Source organism: Denticeps clupeoides, chromosome 14, assembly GCF_900700375.1.
Source record: "Denticeps clupeoides chromosome 14, fDenClu1.1, whole genome shotgun sequence".
Taxonomy (NCBI): domain Eukaryota; kingdom Metazoa; phylum Chordata; class Actinopteri; order Clupeiformes; family Denticipitidae; genus Denticeps; species Denticeps clupeoides.
This window is the reverse complement of record NC_041720.1, coordinates 4,351,923-4,370,329: the sequence shown is the minus strand read 5'-3', so window position 1 is coordinate 4,370,329 and position 18,407 is coordinate 4,351,923. Positions and strand designations below refer to the sequence as shown.

The window sequence follows — 18,407 nt, the reverse complement described above, 5'->3', positions numbered from 1 at the left end:
TGCGACTATTCTCAGCCATTCTAAAAGAATCGAAAAGGCCTTTCGAAATAACAAATGAAACTTTTTAAGTGAGTCTTGGATTAATGAACGTAGCGTTCCATGCGCAGCTCAAGACTAATTGTCGCCGATAAAGTTCCTCTTTGCATGTATTCAGATGTTCCATAATTAACCGTAATTTCCAGTAGTAATTTTTTGTCTTTTTCGGTATCTTTTCAAAGGACAAAACAATTGAAGTTTAAATGACGTTTGAGTGACAGTGTAAATGTGCCGATGCTGCTGTTCCAGATGTTCCGTTTTCTGAACATCCGTCTCTGCAGGGATTAGTACAATTATGTGTCTTACGTTGCTGTTACTGTGCCTTTACGAAACCCTTTCGCTTATAGTGTCCCCCCCCCAAAAAAATACGATTGCAGATTCAGACACTCAGAAATTCCGAACGTATCATCCGATTAATATGAATATATTTTATTTGGCTCAAACATTATTGCGTTTTCTTATTTCATTTGCCCGTCTGAAACATGTCCAGAGGGCCTCGGGATGAGAAGCGTGTGTGTGTGGTGGTATTGTAAGTGCCGGGTGAGATAATCCCCTCGTTTTTTTGTTTTTTTTTTTAGGACGGTGAGCGTTTCGTGAGTCAGCTTAGGACTGCTCATAGCGCCATGCAGCGTCCGCTCCAAAGTCCATAAAGTGCTGATCCACAGAGCCAAGCGCTTCTCAGCAACTTCCAAACCCAACGGCTGTATTCCAAATGCCACCAATGCCCAATCAGAGGTTGGTGGATTTCTGTGGGTGGAGTCTAGATGTTTTGTTTTACTGGGCGGGGCAGCGTCTGGGTCAGTTTGTTCAGAACGTCTTGAGTAAAGTCCAGTAAATGAGTTTTAAATGCAGCAGAGAGATCCTCCGTCTGCGTTCACCTCAGCGCCCGTCTCTCCACAGAGTCTCTGAAGGACACCGAGCTGCGCCAGACAGGGAACTTCGGCCGGGTGGGCGGAGTTTCAGGCCATATGGGCGGTCACTTGAGAGGCGGGGCTGGTCAGTCCCGTGCCCAAACTCCCACGAGTCCTGGAGTCGAAGAGGCTCTGCTGACTGCCGGTACTGAGCATGTGCAAGCTGTCCACTGGGGAGAGAACCTGCCTGTCCGTCAAAGTGCCACTTGGGGAGGAGCCGAGGAACGACCCCTGATTGGCGGCCATCTTTTCTGGGCTGGCAGCCAGGCGGGGCGACGTGGAGAAGTTGTAGCCGTAGAGACCGTAGGGACTGTGGAGGCGGAAGCCGTTGTAGGAGCTCTGAGCACCCGGATTGGTCGAAAAGGCGTTATGGGCGGCGGCCGGCATCAGGTACTGCAGCTGAGCGGTGGGGCTCGGCATTCCAGGGATCTGGATGGGAAGCCCGGTCTGTGAGCAAGGGAACGTGTCGGTTTCAGCCCCGCCCATGTAGGCAGATGTTCGCGTGGAGGAAAAGGCGTCGCCCACTGGACTGGCCAATCGGCTGTAGGAGTCGGCGGAGAGCGTCGGGGCGTACCGGTGGAGGGTGTGGCCCGCCCGGCTGCAGGTGGAGTAATCGCACACTTGCCCCGCCCCCGAGCTCAGGTGGAAGGCTGGAGAGGAGCAGGACGAGGGGGACAGCAGGTGAGCTGATGCTCCGACCACACCGGGGTGAGAACCGGGAGAACCTATCAACAGGACACACACCAAAATGGCCATTAACGTCACACTGACGCACAGCAGAGATTTCACGACTGAAAATTACACACATATTTCACACAGAGTACAGAGTACAGAGATCAGCATAATTGTGCCCTTCTTGTATGCATTGTTTTATTGTATAGTTTTTTTTTTTTTTCCCATTTACAGCATTTACCAGACGCCCTTATCCAGAGCGACTTACAATCAGTAGTTACAGGGACAGTCCCCCCCCTGGAGCAACTTAGGGTTAAGTGTCTTGCTCAGGGACACAATGGTACTAAGTGGGGTTTGAACCTGGGTCTTCTGGTTCATAGGCGAGTGTGTTACCCACTAGGCTACTAACCACCCTTTATGGCGCAGGCCTGGCACCCATTGGCCCAAAACCAGAATAACCCTGACATATTGACACGGTCAGTTTTCCCACAATTAGATTTAGAGTGTGTGACACTGTCATTGTACGAGCGTGTGCGTGTTTGCACATGTGTGTATAAAATGTATTTACCCTGCTTGGTCATTCCAGGGATGTCTTCAAATGTCAACGTCCTCAGAGAGGGACGCCAGAAGGCGTAAGACTCCACCAGCGCCTCCAAACCCATTCTACAACACAAACAGGGGTCATTAATACACACACACACACACACACACACACACAAATACACACATTTACATGGACCATCGGTTTTCCGGTTTGATCCGGTTTCTGCTTAAAATTAAGAAAAGTGCCAAAACAAACTGGCATGGAGACAAACTGGCAGACACCTGACCTTTGACCCTGCGAGTAAAGGCATAACTAAGAGTCACCTGAACTGTCAACGGGATTCAAAACCCAGGCCGAGGCCCCGACCCAGCCCCAGCGCCGCCATCTTGGCCGGCCAGCTTCTTTTTGAAGCGCCGTCGCCACGGCGACAGTAATGGCGCAGGCCCGGCGCAGGTAATGAACAACATAAAGTTGGCGTGTCACCTCGCCGCGGTTTCTGCCGCGCCCCTAACGACTTTCACGCGAACTTTACTGCCGCATCACAGGCCGAGAGCAGGAAGCCGCAGCCCCGGCTTTACGAGCGCGAGGAGGACGAGGGGCGGGGGGGCCGGGCGAAGGGGAAATTGGGAGAGGGGCGGGCGCTAATGGGGACTTCTGGGGGCCGCGGGGGCCCCTAGTTAGCGCAGAGATAAAAAGGACTGCGGGCCAGGGCGATAATTCACACAAGATGGCCCCGCCCGCCGCTCGGCCGCCGCGGAGGACCGGGTCCGAGGCTTCCTTACGCCGTACGTCTTTATATAGCGCTTTTTGGACCTCCGCTGTCGATGTTTGCTGGGACGGGGAGACTTTCTCCCCAAAAAAACCTTCATTCGCCCGCGTATTTTTGCCGGAGAAAACACACACGTCTCCAGCAGAACGCACCAATGCCCATCATGCCCTGCGGCCCTCGCGACAAAACAAGGAAACGCACCGGTTCCGTCCCGAGTCCCGGAATCCCTTGGCGAACGGGTTCCTGTCGATCTTCAGCCGCGTGATCTGAGGGGGGAAAAAAAAGATCCGCGTTTGGCCCTGTGACCCGAAGCCCGTGACTTTGCCCCTCTCTGTGACCCGTATCCCATAATGCGACGTGTGCGTTACCTGCTGGTTCTGGTATGCCGTCACCGTGGTGAAGACGGTTTCGGTGAAGGTGAAGGCCCTGACCCCGTCGCCGGTCGGGACGGCCTTGACCGGGGAGAGCTCCTCGCCGCACTCCTTCCGGATGACGTGGACGCGCGGCTGGTACTTGTGCATGGAGTGTAGAATGATCTGGAAAGAGAGTTTACTTTTTAAAACAGCCGTTTGCATGCGCGCATGCGCACTTCGTTCACATTAATTTTTTTTTCATCGCCTCAATGATCAATGCCGGTTTATTATTCTTCTTATTATAATTATTTTTACTAATTTCGGACTCACGTGGCCCTGGTCGTCAAGCTCGTTGTTGGTCAGTTTGAGTTTGTCGAAACTGATGACCTGGCGCATCCACGTCTCTCCGGACGCCGGCGAGTCCGGGTGGATGTAGACGCGCGGCGGCACGGGCGAGTCGGCGTTTCCCGCCACCATCCATTTGGAGCTGTGGTAGACGTACCTGCGGAGGCGCGCGCAAAAGGTCGAGGGTTAAAGGTCGCGCGTCCAAACGGGGCGCGTAAACAGAGTTCGGCCGTTTGGCGACGCGGCGCGCACCTGTAGCGCTTGTTGTCCACCGGGACGACGTCCATGGCGACGTAGTACTGCTGGTGCGGGTCCAGGCCCGCGATCTTGACGCGCATCGCGGGAAACATGCGCCTTCGGGACATTTACCACAATTAATAACAATAACAAAATATATAAAATTACTTAGCGCAGCGTAAATGTGATTAATGTTATTTTAATCCAATATATATATATATATATTAGGTTTCGCATCTAGATGATTATTTGCATATTTATTATTATTATTATTATGGTTTTTATTATTACTACTTGACCAGTTTTCGTACCTGCCCGCTTTGGTGATGATCATTTCGGTTCCGATCTCGTGGAAGCGCTTCCACAGGTCCGCGCCCTGCAGCTCCACGCGCGCCCCCTCCCCGGCTCCCGCGCCCGGCGCGGGCACGAGCGGCGGCGGCGGCGCGCTCCGCGACTCGGACCGCGGGCTGTCGGGCGGCGCCTCCTCATCTGCGTCCGCTGCTGACAAGAAAAAAAAAAACAATAAATATGAATGACAAATATTATTATTATTATTACGGAACCGTTATTGGTTGCCCTGTTCTTTTTTATTATTAACAATAAAATTGTTCATATTTTATTTGTGTTTAAAGCGTGAAACGCCAGGTTAGTTTGATTGTAATCGATGTATCTTGTTCCGTTGAATCGTTATCGCTGGCAATATTTGCTCGGTAATTTGTCTCAATTATTTAACACAAAAACGGGCATTTATTTAACGAAGATATATTAAAAATATTTTTAGCACAATCACGTAAAATCTGAGAGCAAAAAAAAAAATATATATATATATATATATATATATGTCCTTTCCTGTGTGTGTGTTTACGGCGATAAATGAGCTCGTAAAGTCCATGATGAGGATTAAGCGGTTGACGCTTAATATCCTTTCATACATACACACACACACACACACACACACACAACTTCTTTACATACCCCGCAGACCCCCAACAACCCCAGAACTGGGTACAACGCGGAGAAAATATATTTCCAGAATCACTCAAATATTTCAAATACAAGAAAAAACAAAACAAAACAATAATAATCTGAGTAAACCTCAGATTTGATTTCATTTCTTTCCACGCGTTTCAGTGAGATCGAAGCCCGAACTAAACAATAAGGACGTGGTGTCAGCGTGGGTCTGTGGGTATTTGCGTGGGTCTGTGGGTGGGCTCGGCTGGGCCCTTTACAATAAAACCTATTCCGCGCGTACTGGCTGAAGGAATTGCAGCGTTTTATTAACTTTAACCTCCTCCTGTCCCCGTCCTTGCCCCCGTCCCCGTCCCTGTCCCCGTCCTCCTGGTGCAGTAACGCGTCACGCCGCGTGTAAAACGGCTCAGGTCGCGCTGTTATTAGTCGGTGGTTGCGGGGTTGGACTCACGGGGACCGTCGGTCGCGCGCAGCCTGGCGACGTCGTGGCTCGTCCCGTCGCCGTCGCCGTCCTCCTCGCGCTCCAGCTTCCGCCTCTTCTCCGCGCCGATCAGCGCCTCCACGGAGAACGCGTGCGCCTTGACGCTCAGCGCGCACGGGGACCTCCGCTTCTCCGCCATGGAGGAGGCCGCGAGGGAACGTCGGGCGGGTTACGGCGCCATTGCGGAACAAAGAAAGAAAAGAAGAAGAAGAAGATGATGAAGAAACTACAAAAACTACAACCGCGTGCGGCGACCTGTCAGCGCGAGCGCGCGGTGCAGCAGTGGCCGGGATCCGGTTCAGCGTCAATAACCACCGACCCGGGATCGGAGGGGGCGTGGCCTAACGCTGCCAATCACGCACGGGGGGCGGGGCGTCGCCGGACTATTATAACATCACGTCCATAACGTCGGCCGCCAGGACGTGACCCCTGACCCTGCAGGTACACTAGAAATGGGCGGGGCTGGGCATAAAAGCAACAAGCAGTAATCACATTAATAACAAAACGTTAATGACGTCACCATTCATAACAGAAACAGACTGTGCCTTGCCGACTCTAATAATCATGACAATAATAATAACGCCCTAAACGAGGTCATGGAAGCTGAATAATTATTATACGTATTATATTTACAGTTTGCATAATCGACAGAAATGTTTAATTTTATTATGGCTCATGATGAATTATGTCCCTTAATAAAAACAATTATAAACATGTATCTACCATATCAAACATGTCTTTAATTATTCGCTCTTTAATGTTTTACGGGTTTTGTTTTTTTCTTGATCTCTTCTGCAATAAAATATTGACGCCGTAAACTATATTCTCATAAAAGAAAAACCATTTCGCGTTTATTTGTTGTTTTTTCTTCATTTTAATTAGCCACAGTTCCAGTGAAATAGATCCTTAAAAGTATTTCGATCTTGTATGGAAGTAATAAATTATAATTAGTCGCTGAAATATAAATTGCTTAAAAGCTGTCTCGTGTCAGATTTTTCTGATTAGATGCATTTCTTAAGTATTTTTTTTCAGAACGTGAGCTGTGCGTTTTTTTTTTTTTTGTAATAAGTTTAAATAAATGTAGTTATGAATGAAAAAAGCTCGATATTCTGTAGCTTTTTTTTAAGTTGCGGCGTCTTTAGGAGTAAAATTAGTCGGATGATGAAAAGTAAAGTTAACGTCGTTGCTGGAAGATTATAACGAAAAGAATAATAAAACGGGAACAAACTGCACACGCGGCGCCGGGTGTGATTGGGTGTGGCCGTGGTGGTGATTAGCGGTGATTGTTCACGTGACCCGCCGCGTGATTCCTGGCGTGGCTGGTGACACGGAGGGGGATAAATGGAAGGCTGCAGGCCGCTCCAGGTGTGCGCGGGTCCGGCTCCCATCTGCGGAGATTTACTCGGTATTAGAACTGATGTGTGTGTGTGTGTGGTGTGTGTGTCTGCGCGAGTGTTAATTCAGAAGAGCATCATCATCATCATCATCATTTTTCTGCCATGAAGTGCGGTGTGAATGTGTGTGTGTGAGACACATTGAACGCGCGTAGCGAAAATAATTCAACGAAACGAAGAAAAGAACGAAACAAAAATCTTTTTTTATACGTCTCGCTGATGATAGAAGCTCGTTTCTATTTTAGAGTAAACATGTGTCGCTACGTTACCGGATAAACAAATACACTTTTTCATCAACGACTGATGAAAATGGAAATTAAATAAACGAAAACCATCATGTATTTTATTGTTGTAATTATATTATTACAATGTAATATTTATATTATTAATACAGCTACTAGTATATTTTCTGTTAAAATTGGGGTTGTTAATATATATTAAATGTGCTACATTTGCAAATTTTGCTTTTTTATTTATTTATTTAATTTTCTTTTTTTCAGTATCGTCGAAATCTTGTAGCCCAAAAGATGTCATCACTCTGCTTTGTAATATTGGATATTATTATTGTTGTTGTTTTGTTTTATTCTTTTTTTTTCAATAAACTAATAGCTTATTTTTACACACATAGATTGCGCTGATACATTATATATCTATATATCTATCTATCTATCTATCTATCTATCTATATATATATATATATATATATATATATGTATATACACACACACACACACTGAGACCCTGTACAATTTTCAAAAATAACTCGGAATATATATACATATAATTTTATATATATAAACAAAGAAATATACAAAGAGAAATACATACCTATAAATATAATTGATTAAATATTTTCGAAAGTTGTGGATTGTGTGTGTGTGTGTGAGAGAGGGAGATTTAGTGTGTGTACCTGTGGAGTGTGTGGGTGTGGGTGTGTGTGTGAGAGAGAGAGAGAGAGAAGATAGAGTCAGTGTGTGTGTACCTGTGGAGTGTGTGTGTGTGTGTGTGTGTGAAAGAGAGAGTCGGTGTGTGTGTACCTGTGGAGTGTGTGTGTGTGTGTGTGAGAGAGAGAGAGTTTGTGTGTGTGTACCTGTGGAGTGTATGTATGTGTGTGTGAGAGAGAGAGAGAGAGAGAGAGAGAGAAGATAGAGTCAGTGAATGTGTACCTGTGGAGTGTGTGTGTGTGAGAGAGAGAGAGTCAGTGTGTGTGTACCTGTGGAGTGTGTGTGTGTGCGTGTGTGAGAGAGAGAGTCAGTGTGTGTGTACCTGTGGAGTGTGTGTGTGTGTATGTGTGTGAGAGAGAGAGTCTGTGTCTGTTTACCTGTGGAGTGTGTGTGTATGAGAGAGAGAGAGAGTTGTTGTTGTGTGTGTACGTGTGGAGTGTGTATGTGTGTGTGAGAGAGAGAGAGAGTCAGTCTGTGTGTGTGTACCTGTGGAGTGTGTGTGTATGGGAGAGAGAGAGTCAGTGTGTGTGTACCTGTGGAGTGTGTGTCAGAGAGACAGAGTCTGTGTGTGTGTGTACCTGTGGAGTGTGTATGTGTGTGTGTGAGAGAGAGAGTCGGTGTGTGTACCTGTGGAGTGTGTGTGTGTGTGTGTGTATGAGAGAGAGAGTCGGTGTATGTACCTATGGAGTGTGTGTGTATTTGAGAGAGAGAGTTGGTGTGTGTGTGTACCTGTGGAGTGTGTATGTGTGTGTGTGAGAAAGAGATTTGGTGTGTGTACCTGTGGAGTGTGTGTGTGTGAGAGAGAGAGTCGGTGTGTGTACCTGTGGAGTGTGTGTGTGTGTGTGTGAGAGAGAGAGAGAGTCGGTGTGTGAACCTGTGGAGTGTGTATGTGTGTGTGAGAGAGAGATTTGGTGTGTGTACCTGTGGAGTGTGTGTGTGTGTGAGAGAGTCGGTGTGTGTACCTGTGGAGTGTGTGTGTGTGTGTGAGAGAGAGAGTCGGTGTGTGTACCTGTGGAGTGTGTATGTGTGTGTGAGAGAGAGATTTGGTGTGTGTACCTGTGGAGTGTGTATGTGTGTGTGAGAGAGAGATTTGGTGTGTGTACCTGTGGAGTGTGTGTGTGTGTGAGAGAGAGAGTCGGTGTGTGTATCTGCGGAGTGTGTGTGTGTGAGAGAGAGTCGGTGTGTGTACCTGTGGAGTGTGTATGTGTGTGTGTGTGCCCTGGTTATTGTGGGTGGTTCAGTTGCGCAACGTTTAAGCAGAAATGTAATTTCCTCGGCGAGGATGCTCAGCTCGCAGCTGTCAGTGCGAAACGCGTCTCCACCGCGGTCCCATCACCGTCAGTCTGGTGTTTTATGATTATTTTCACACTGTCCATAATGAATGTCATTATAATAATTGTATGTACATTCATATATAGTATTTCAACAGTTTATTCCACTGTTACAAATTTTATTTAGCATAATTTCAACCTTTTTTCACTTGGAAGTTTATGGATAATTGATCATTGGTTTGATGCTCTCGGACTGGCAATTATAAAGCTGTAAAGTTGTGTGTGTGTGTGTGTGTGTGTGCGTGTGTGTGTGTGTGTGTTTTTGACATACGGAGCTCCACGATAAAACCTCCTGAAACTACACTGCCTGCAGAGGGCGGCAGTGAGGTGAGAGCAGATGGAGGCGACCAGGTCACCATGACGACATCCTGAATGGAGAAGAGTCTTCACGTCCACCGTGTCAGACAGCTGAAATCAATTCACTGAAAAAGAGCGGGACAGAGAGAGAGAGAGAGAGAGAGAGAGAGACGTTTTTTTTACGAGTTTGCTTCGCCATTCAGAGGCGGTGAGAGGTCATAGAGGTCGGCGGATGAGCGGGGAGGGATGAAAGAGAGAAATAAATAAGGTGAGAACTGGACAGAGCGAGGAGGGAGGATGAAGTCATCGCTGGCTTCACGTTGCTCCTCAACCTTCCACGTGTCAGCGCCAGGTTAGAGTGTGTGTGTGTGTGTGTGTGTTTCCCCTTCATGAACATCAAAAGTTCAGATTGAATTGATTCGTGATTTTATCTCCCTTCCCATTTCACCCCCAGAGACGCCATGCTGCCACATAGGGCCCTCAAATCGCCATGGTAACGGCCGGGCAACTCCAAGTAAGTGAAGGGGCGCGCGCTTTTCTTTTTTTATAAATAACAAGGTTGTTCGTCATTACGCGTTGCCCCTCTTAAATCTTCAGGGCAGATCAGGCCAGCGACGGAACCTACGAGGCGGGACAAGACCCCGTGACGCGTGGCTGGGATGGGGTTTCGCGGGGCTTCGTCTCTGATGTCCTGATTTTCGATGCCGCCTCGGTGAAAAGCCGAAGACAGACGGAAGGTTCTGGTCCTGCTCGGGGCCTGGAATCCAGTAGTTTCCGTCACATTCAGAAATAAAGGCGCTTCTCTCTCCTCCATCTCCGTGTGTCAGTCTTAACTATGGCAACTATGACATCACGTGCCCCCTTAATGACACTTCGTTAGGTGTCATTTACATTCACATTCACATTTACAGCATTTATCAGACACTCTTATCCAGAGCGACTTACAATCAGTAGTGACAGGGACAGTCCCCCCCTGGAGACACTCAGGGTTAAGTGTCTTGCTCAGGGACACGATGGTAGTAAGTGGGGTTCGAACCTGAGCCTTGTTCAACTTTTTACTTCCACTACATGCTGTGGACCAGTATAGACCGGTGATCATCATAACTGTCGGTGTGTGAACGTGTGACCTTTTCAGGGACCGTGATGATGGCACATAGAGCTTCTTTTATTCTCCCTGATACACTCAGCAGACGTTATTCTGTTCGTTTACACTTCAATTAATACGACATGAGGTCTGGGTCGTTTTACCCCAAAATTGTCCTTCGCGGGGCCACTTTTTACTTTCTAGCTACTTACTTGGTGACGATTGTGGGCACTTTGTCGCCTATGAAATCAGCTTTAAATCATTGTCCATCAGTCATTGGCCAGGACCTCTAAAAGGGGCGGGGCCGTTTACACTTGTTGGCGCGGAGGCGGCTTTTAACGATTCTGGGAGGAAAGGCCCGTTAGCCGATTAGCCTGGAAGACTTAAAAAAAAAAAAAAAAAAAAAGGAACCCAATGATGACAAGAACAATGAAGCGGGCCCATCTGCTGCGGGCTGTAAAAGTTGCGGGGGGAACCCCAGGCGCACATGTGTGTGTTAAAGCGCCGACCGCGGCCGTTTTGGACCGGAGAGGCGCTCAGATGTCGACTTTTATTTGTTCCTTTTTACTCCGCTCCTCTCGTGCCCCTCTGTCTTTTAATCAGGGCCCAAAACTGGCGTCGCTCGGCGGTGGCGGGAGCCGCGATTGCAGTTCGAGCTGCGCGGTTCTCAAACCGACGTTTAAGGAAAACACACACACACACACACACACACACAGATAGACAAACGCTGGGCTATTTTCGACCTTGGACAGCATGTAATTGGATGTAATGACACACCACTGGAGAAACTGTATTAAAACCAAACTGTCCACAGTTTCTGTGGCCGAGAGGGACACACACGCACACACACACGCACACTTACAGTGGCCACTCTACACATATACATATGTACCTATACATAATGTGCAGATTATAATCTCACTGTAGATCTGCACCACACACACACTCACACACACACAGAAATACCCTTTTAACCAGTTTAACTGTATAAACACACACACACACACACACACACACTAGTTTGACACAGGGGTCGCTGCCCTGAGGATAGAGGGGAATGGTTCTCTCACTGCTGTGTGTGTGTGTGTGTGTGTGTGTGGTTTTAATAGCGCTATCTGTGTCGGGGACTAATAGAATTACTCGGTTCTGATGTGGCCGTTCTGCTCGGCCACCTGCAACAACAGCGCGGGGTCCTGCTGAAAATATCCGCCCCGTCAGGCACCCGCGGGGCAGCCCGGCTCAGGACCCCAGCGTTTGATATTTTATGAATGAAGGGGAGGATGAGAGGGATGGGAGGAGGCAGAGCGGAAGGGGGAAACACACACAAGTTGTCATCACAGTGACTGTGTGTGTTGCTATTATTTGCTGTTTAATTGGTGCGTGTGTGTGTGATGTTTGAGTGTGTGTTGATGGATGATGTGTGTAATTTTGGGAAAAGTGTGTGTGTGTGTGTGTGTGTGTGTGTGTGTAGGAAACCGGGTGCTCCGCAGAGAATGTCCTGATTAATAAAAGATGAATCTGTGGAAGAAAACCTCCTTTTTCTCTGGTTCTCTGGTCTCAGTGGGTGGGGACCCTGTCCAGCAGGGGAGCCCCGCGTTCTTTCATCCGCCTCCACCCTTCCTGGGTTTCGTTCTGTAGACGCAGAGAGACGGAGGAGGAAGAAAGAGATGATGTGAAGAGATAGAACGCGATCCGAAATCGGCCCGTCTGGTGTTCTCCCCAATTATCTCCCTCTTCCACCCTCCCTCCCTTCCTCTCTCTTTCGTTTTTTTTGTTTTTCTCTTTCCTGCGCCTCGCTGCCAGCCACCATGAAACCGCCGCCACATTAGACGACTTTTACGGGCTGCTGTTGGCACAGCCGCCACTCAGGCATCTGGCGCGGGGCAGCGACGAGGTGGTAACATGTTACGGCGAGCGGGTCACCAGCAGCTTTCGCACCCAGCGGTGGCACCATGTCGAGCTGGGGACGCGGGGGTCGGGTGGAGGTCTGGGGACATGTTTCCCATGTAAACACACCATTCAATCACACACTCATGCCTGCCCACCAATTCATCTCGATGTCGGGAGGAAACCGGAGAACCCGGTGGAAACCCGGTGGTCCCATCGTCGTGGCAACGCTCAGCTGTGGGCGTGTCTGCTGTGCGGCCATCGTAACATGGCTGATTTGCTAATGTGTACATATCTAACGGACCCGCGTAATGCAGCCCTGCGTTCTTCAGGCACAGCGCAGTTCTAATGAACGTTCTGGATCCGATCTGTCTGTCCACTTCCTGTTGGTTTGAACACTCGCATCCTGACGCCCGTTCGTTCGCTCACATCACTAATTACGGATTCTTTATCCTTTCTTGCTCTGTTGTTGTTCTTTTGAAGCTGATTTGGCTTCAGGGAGGCGGTGAACACCAGCTGTCTGGCCTGACATGACTCCCACTTCTCCGGAGGAGTGATGTCATCTGCATGTGACACTCACCTTGAAGGTCAACTCTGTCCTCAGTTCCCACAATTCACTTCTCCGACGGAGGTGGGGTGCACTACTCGGTTTATGAGGACAAAGTGCATGCGTGCATGTGTACCCTCAACGGAAAGCATTTGCACACACACAGAAACATGCACATGGTTACGCACAAGAGTGTAAATGCACACATTCCTGTTTGCTTTGACATGCGTGTACTTGTAGACGCACAAAACCCTCGCAAATGTGTCTGTTGTTGCTTTTCTGCGATGAGGTTGCTGTTCTGGAGGCTCCCAGTCCGATTTACGGGTTCTAATAATTCTGACATCGCACAGGCGCGGACTTATTACCTTTAATGGCGCCCGAATCGTGCATTTAAAAGCCTAGTTGAGAAGGTGTAAAAATGCGTCTCTGGGAACCTTTAACTGCCTTTTTACATGCGGCCGTAAGACGCATGTAACTTGTTTCCAGCGGTTTCACTAGAACTAGACGCTCTGCATGCCTGAGAATGAGGGTTTATTTCAAATATGCAGGGACAACAACTGTGACTACAACATTTACATTTACAGCATTCACCAGACGCCCTTATCCAGAGCGACTTACAGTCAGTAGTTACAGGGACAGTCCCCCCCTGGAGACACTCAGGGTTAAGTGTCTTGCTCAGGGACACAATGGTAGTAAGTGGGATTCGAACCCCGTTCTTCTGGTTCACAGGCGAGTGTGTTACCCACTAGGCTACTACCAGCCCTGGTAGTATTATGGTTGATTTCCGACAACCGCTGCGATAAAATCGAGGCTGAAACTCGTACATAAACTTAAACTTAACTCAAACCTAAAGATAAATCTATTCAGTTACACTGTTTTTTGGGGTTTTTTTTGTAATGGCATTTTTAACTTTTATTGTGCACGTTCATGTCAACAGATCGACTAACTAATTTATCACAAACACACACACACACACGGACACACCGGCCTTTTCCCCTGACTGCCGAGCAGCTCTGCCAAATCTCTACATGACCGGGCAAATCCTTACCAGGGGAAAAATGGCTTTTGTTAAAAGTAGCGCAGCAAAATAATAGAGTTTGTGATTCCGTGTTTGGAAGATTAATTCCGTAAATATCACTGGATCGGGGTTTACTGTGTTGTTTTAAACTCGCTGCTGCTCGCTGTCAGCTGCCTTCTTACCCCCGAGTCAGCGTTTGTTACAGCAGCTTGGTCCACTTCACGCGTGCTTTCGTTCACGGGCGATAAAAAGCGTTGCTCGGTACAATCGTTAGGTTTATGAGCGATAAATTCTGCATATGTACTTTTATTTGCTAATCCAACATTATATAATAGTACACATAGTCTTTTATTAATGACTGATTGAATAGGGTTCTGTGTAAACGTTCCATTTAATGTTATTGTTCTGCATATTTGCATTCACGTATGAAACATGTGATTTGTACTGAAGGTTTTATTTATTGAAAGATGTATTATGGTTCTGAGTGATATAACCTAATGCCATAATTTTCCCTGTTTTGCGGCCCGTCGTCTGGCCTTTGTGCTCCTCTATTATTTCATAAATCATCAGGCTGGACACGGCGGCGGAGAAATGCTGAGGCTGTGATGTCATCTGCCCTGTGGTCGGGTCAGGGTTCACAGCGGCCTTCGCCAAATACCTGCGGCCTTATCTGGCTGTTCGCGTAACACCCCGAAATTTCAACCTACTTTGTACAACTGGCCACTGGCTGGGGGGGCAGGGGTCTGTTTCGCAAAACCTCGAAGCCTCGTGTGCAGATGGGAGTTTTGTCTCTAAGAGCACAGGCCTGACGTTCAAATGGAACACAATTCCCTGGGTGTGTGTGTGTGTGGTGTTACTGTTACATTTCCACTGGATCCTGATGAAGTCTTCTGTGGCTGGGACATTTGTGCCGTGCTGCTGTTCCTCTGACCACCACCAGTGACCCCCCCGTCAGGAACAGCATTGTGGGAAAACCGGTGGAATGGAATCTGTTTGTTTCAGCCTTGTGCACATAGGTGAGGCTGATTGAAAGTTGAGGGCTCTGTGTTTTACTCACAAACCTAGTGCATGTGCCCCAAATCAAGTTAAAAATATACTTTGATGAGTTCTGAGGAGACAAAGATTTCGACTCTCAGATAAATACACTCACACACACACACACACACACACACACACGCCATTTATCCAGATCACCACATGCTGAGAATCTGGCGCCGTCCTCGGACCAAAGTCTGTGAGCAACTTCGGCAAAGAGGAACCGTTCCCTGTCCTGCCAGTTCCAGCTGGCTGGACACAAATACGGAGACTACATTACCCACAACCCTCCAGTGGCCACTAATGTCCCCAATTTTTGGATCCTTGTAAAGCGGATGATTTTACATTTACATTTACATTATTTATCAGACAGACTTATCTGACTTACAGTCGGTAGTTACAGGGACAGTCCCCCCCCTGGAGACACTTAGGGTTAAGTGTCTTGCTCAGGGACACAATGGTAGTAAGTGGGATTTGAACCTGGGTCTTCTGGTTCACAGGCGAGTGTGTTACCCGCTAGGCTACTACCACCTACATAAAATCATCGGGATGCTGTACTAGATGCGACCAATGGATGCTGGATAGATGATGGATGGATCAAAGATGAAAGGTGAAACGTGGATGGATGGTTGGATGGATGGATGGATGGAGGGATGGACAATGGATGGATGGATAAATCACAGATGAAGGAGGAATTAGATACGTATGATTAATGAAGAATGAATGGATGGCTGGATGACGGATGACAGATTTGATTTGATAGATGATGGGAGGATGATGTAGATTATACAGATATTTTAATAGATGTATGATTTATTCCCAGTTAACTTTTATTTTATTATTATGAAGCTTTCTTGCCCATTCGGTGATCAGAGAACAAAGTTTCCTTTGTTGGTGTGGAGCACAACAACTTTTATGAATCCATTCAGACGTTCCGTTTGCTTTGATTCGGTGCATTTTGGAGCTGGAAGTTCTCGGCTGGATGAAATCACGCTGATTGCATCATCAGCTGTCCGTCGGCTTTATTTTGCTCGTTAATCAGGACCTTCCTCTTGTCTTTAATCTTTTTATGACCATGCTGTCCGCTGCAGATGTTCATGTTGCCGTTTTACGAGACGAACGCACCTCCAAGCGCCTCTGGCCACAATAAATGTCAGTCTTACAGCTCAGGCCATGTTCATGGTCGGGAGATGTGGCCCTTGACCACTGATCCTGGATCAGTCCAGTTTCCCCCTGCTGGTTGGTGGGGGCTTGGAGCTTGATTAGAGGTGTGGGCGGGGCCAGGGGACGGCAGTGATCTTGACGCCTGACACGTTTGGATTTGGAGACGTGGTCTTGCTGACAGCCAGTTGGGTGACAGCGGGGAGGGAAGGCGCTGATAGGTGCAGTGGTGATGTCACTGGCGTTAATGAAGACCAGACAGGGGGGGGGCAAGCGAGCGGTTCTCCTCTCCGCGTTCCTCACCATCTCCCTCATGTGATATGATGGAGGGGTTTTTCTGAAGAAATCCGACGTTAGAAATCACATTTAGCCGAAATTTCCGTCGTAAAAAGTCTGCACGAAATTACTTCTGGCATTCAGCAGCGCCGCCCCCCCGCCCTCTTCACGGTTTTGTCAATAACTCCCTCAAAGAACGGAGCAATAAAACATAAGAATTTTAATCAGCTCTTTACCCCCCCCGCCTGGACCTCATCTTAACCCCCCATATGGAGCTGTTCGTGCCACTCAAGCATGATGGTCCGAACTTGACTAGCCAGCAACTGAGAAGAGGCAAACTTGTGTGTGTGTGCGTGTGTTTGTCTTGTTGTTTAGTTTCCGGATTTTTAGGACCAGATTTGGTTTAGAGATTTACACGTTTTATAGCACGTTACACACTTATAACAACTAGTGTATATTTGCATGCGTACTTGTTCTTTAGGTTTGTGATATTAAAGTTAGAGATGGATTAGGTTTATAAATGTATAATGCACACATCACAAACTTACAGCAGCTAACATGTTTCTGTGTCTTTGCGTGTACTTTAGGCTCTTTGGGTTCCTGAAGTTATATTTATGTGTTTAGAATTAGAAAAGTCTTCTTAAACATGTATTATGTACAATACACACTTATTAGATAAGGTCCTCACAAACAGCCAACGCGTGTGTGTGTGTGTGTGTGTGTGGGGTCCCTGCTCCTTGTTCTCTGCACCTGTATCACTAAGCTTCAGCTCTCCAGGGTTTATTTAGATAAGACTCAGGAGTTCCTGATCTCTGGCTCTCACACACAGATGGTTCCTCCATCCTCTCCCTCAGGATGTGGATGCAAATTAAAGTCAGTCTTACCAAATGAAAGACAGACATGCTGAGATGTGCCTTTGTGTGTGTGTGCAGTTGGGTGTGGGTTTTGTGTGTGAGTGTGTGGCCGAGACGGTTGGTGTTCCTGGCGGATGAAGACATCATCACATTCTCCCCAGACGAGCTGACATGAGTCACACCCCATTTACTGCAAGGCATTCTGGGATTTTGGAGCATCACACTCACATGTCCCACAGCCTGGGCTCGGAATTCTGGGACTGATGGGATCTTGTGATGAGGTCCAGGAGGAATGTTGTGGCGTCAGTGTGATGGGGGATGGGAGGAGCTGTAAAGGTCAGCTGACACTGAAACTTTGGACAAATGGAACATTTGTTATAGAGTTGGACTGATTATATCCACACACATTTTACATAAGCACATAACTTCAGCTCACCTCAACATCATAATGAAACTCTATTTTCCCAGTGTGTTCATTAAAAGCTAATGGAGTCTGGCGGATGGGGGGACGTTGTTCAGCATTAGTGTGTTAATGAGAAGCGTCTCTGCTGGGGGCCGCACCCCCCCACCCCCCACCCCCTACCCCCTTCACCACGCCCTCCCCAAGCGCTGAACTGGTCTGCAATGCCCCCCTGGCCCATCTGGATCAACTAAACAGCAGATTAGCACATTAGCACTCACACAATATGGATGCAATCTTCACCGAATGTGGTCTTCCTACCTCCTCCAATTTAATCTCTCTTTCTTCTCCCACGCCCGTCCTCATTTTCTCCTCCTGCGCCGCGCGACTAATGACACCGGTGTCCGTGGCAACAGACCCGCCCTCATTAACGGCGGCAGAGGAAGTGTGAGAAACTCCAAAGTGAGCCGTTTCGGCGGGAGGGTGGTGTTTACCTCCACACTTCACACACAAATGAGGCCAGCGGCTGCACCTCCACACGTTCCTGCATCTGGGCCCGGTTACGAGCTGCTAAAACGGCCACATCAGAGTCCACACGTCATAAATCAGCGGGGAGACCGGGCCGCGCTGCAGCCCATTGGCGGGTCCGGGCCACGCCCCCCCCCTCATTACTGCAGCTCTTCATGCCAGCACATGTGGGTCGGAGTGGGGCTGGTGCAACCCTACATAAACCATGTGAGTAATGAGTGTGTTCTCGACTGGACGTGAACCGCACGGATAATGAGCGCGTTCTCCAACTCCGGCCTGACCACCTCAGACTCCACCCATCTCGACTCCAGTAATGAGTGCTACAAACTGCACA

The 18,407-nt window shown here is 48.1% G+C and overlaps 1 protein-coding gene across 2 annotated transcripts; it reads right to left on the bottom strand.

Annotated features, from left to right (window-relative positions):
• Nucleotides 1-458: 458 nt before the first annotated feature.
• On the bottom strand, nucleotides 459-5,637 carry tbx18 (T-box transcription factor 18). Of its 2 annotated transcripts, none has more exons than XM_028952967.1 (8): nucleotides 5,288-5,637; nucleotides 4,179-4,368; nucleotides 3,883-3,984; nucleotides 3,616-3,787; nucleotides 3,301-3,468; nucleotides 3,134-3,198; nucleotides 2,188-2,282; nucleotides 459-1,672 (listed from the first exon to the last, which is right to left on the bottom strand). In XM_028952967.1, exons 1-8 carry the CDS (start codon nucleotides 5,454-5,456, stop codon nucleotides 996-998), a joined length of 1,638 nt encoding a protein of 545 aa, XP_028808800.1. In that variant the 5' UTR covers nucleotides 5,457-5,637; the 3' UTR covers nucleotides 459-995. The 2 variants fall into 2 exon arrangements, with proteins under 2 accessions (XP_028808800.1, XP_028808801.1); XM_028952968.1 differs by having other exon boundaries at nucleotides 996-1,672; nucleotides 4,179-4,365.
• Between the last annotated feature and the right edge of the window lie 12,770 nt (nucleotides 5,638-18,407).